Genomic DNA, 1,556 nt, shown 5'->3' with positions numbered 1-1,556 from the left:
AAATTAAATAAATTTTCTCTTTGTATATAATAATAGGCCAAAAAAATTTTTTTGCCCTAAGGCTCTCAAATATATTGAGCCGGGGCTGAATATTACCAACCTATTTTATTAGAAGTGGAATTTACCTTAAGCATAGTGCTTTGGAAAACATTTAGTCACATTGATTTGATGGATTAAAATCGTTAATTCAAGTTCTTTCATTCAGAAATCAGTCTAACATGCATTGTTAGCTAAACGAGACTTGAACCTAAATTCAGATTATTTTTGGGTGACAAAAAACTAATTAATACTCAGATTTTGCAGACATCAAAAGGATATATATATATATGCTGCAAGACCTTAAATGCATGCATACATGCTTTTTGTTTAAACACGTAAATTAATTCAAGAATTTCTATGGAATTAATCTTCTATAAACATGCAACAACATTGTATCAAAAAAAACAAAGACAAGTTCGGCAAAAGTTTTTGCGGTAAATTTATGATGTTATAGATCTAGGAGACTACACTGTAATTAAAAATTTGAAAGAGATCGGAAGTTATAGTGTAAAGGACCTTGAAGAGGAGATGCTTCCAAGAGATTATCGACGCCGGAATACTTGCAAGACTTGCAATAAACCATGCCTTCAACTGCCACAAGTCTCCGGCTCATCTTCACCGGCGAAGACGGTGGAGTCGTCACCGGAGAAGCGGATGACACTTCATTGGTATAGATGAAAGTCAAGGAGATAGAAAGGAGTAAGAGATATTTGAGAGCTTTTATTACCAAAACCATTTTTGTTCTTTGTTAGTGAGAAAGAGAGGAAAGGCCATATTTAAAGCACTAACCAAAGGCCAAAGCATAGTTTTCATAAGTGATAATTGATAAATAACTAAATATTAATAGCCGTTTCTTACATGATAATAATAAATTTTGAGGGGTGATCGGTGGTTTTTAGAGTAATATTTCTAGGGAAAAAGAAAGAAAAAGGGAGGAAAAAAAAACTACAGTAATTAGAGTAAATTTTTAATTACTTGACAATTTTCAGCTGAAATTTTTCAACCATTTAGGGTAAAAATGAAGGATAAAGACATTACAAAATTTCATTCAATTCTGTTTACTCTAACTATGTTTTTTCAGTCAAAGCCTTAGATTTATGCTCCTTTTTTTACAACAGTTTATTTGTTTTGTTTGTATATTACTTGATTGAAAATAAATTTTTATTATATCTAACTCTACAATATCACCAAATCAATAGTACATGATATATGTTAAATAATCTGTATAGATAAACAACTATTCAAGTCATTCACTAACTAAAAACAACTATTTTAATAACATACTATTTCTCATTCATAATAAAACACCAAAACTAGTGTCAATGAGATGTGCAAGCCAAGAGGCAAGAGACATTGATTTGGCCTTAAATTTTTCTTCTGGTGATAGCGGGAAGAGGCTTAAAAGTTGACGTTGCCATATGTAATATACCTTCTTCGGTGGTTTTTGCAAATTTCAGAAACTTAGTGGTGCCTTCAAAAGAGAAAATGTATTGTTCCCGATTAATACACGTATATCT

General features: G+C 31.2%; 1 protein-coding gene across 1 annotated transcript in view; it reads right to left on the bottom strand.

The window, feature by feature from the left end:
* Positions 1 to 808, bottom strand: part of LOC9298381 (non-classical arabinogalactan protein 31) — a 1,709-nt gene extending 901 nt beyond the window's left edge. Inside the window, exon 1 of the mRNA XM_002862258.2 lies at positions 556 to 808. Coding sequence (XP_002862304.1) covers positions 556 to 775 — 220 coding nt within the window. The 5' untranslated portion in view covers positions 776 to 808. The remainder of the gene's footprint in view (positions 1 to 555) is intronic.
* Between the last annotated feature and the right edge of the window lie 748 nt (positions 809 to 1,556).

Source organism: Arabidopsis lyrata (genome assembly GCF_000004255.2).
Source record: "Arabidopsis lyrata subsp. lyrata unplaced genomic scaffold ARALYscaffold_731, whole genome shotgun sequence".
In the NCBI taxonomy this organism is placed as follows: domain Eukaryota; kingdom Viridiplantae; phylum Streptophyta; class Magnoliopsida; order Brassicales; family Brassicaceae; genus Arabidopsis; species Arabidopsis lyrata.
Note: the sequence above shows the minus strand (reverse complement) of the source record. Positions and strands in the feature narration are given on the sequence as shown.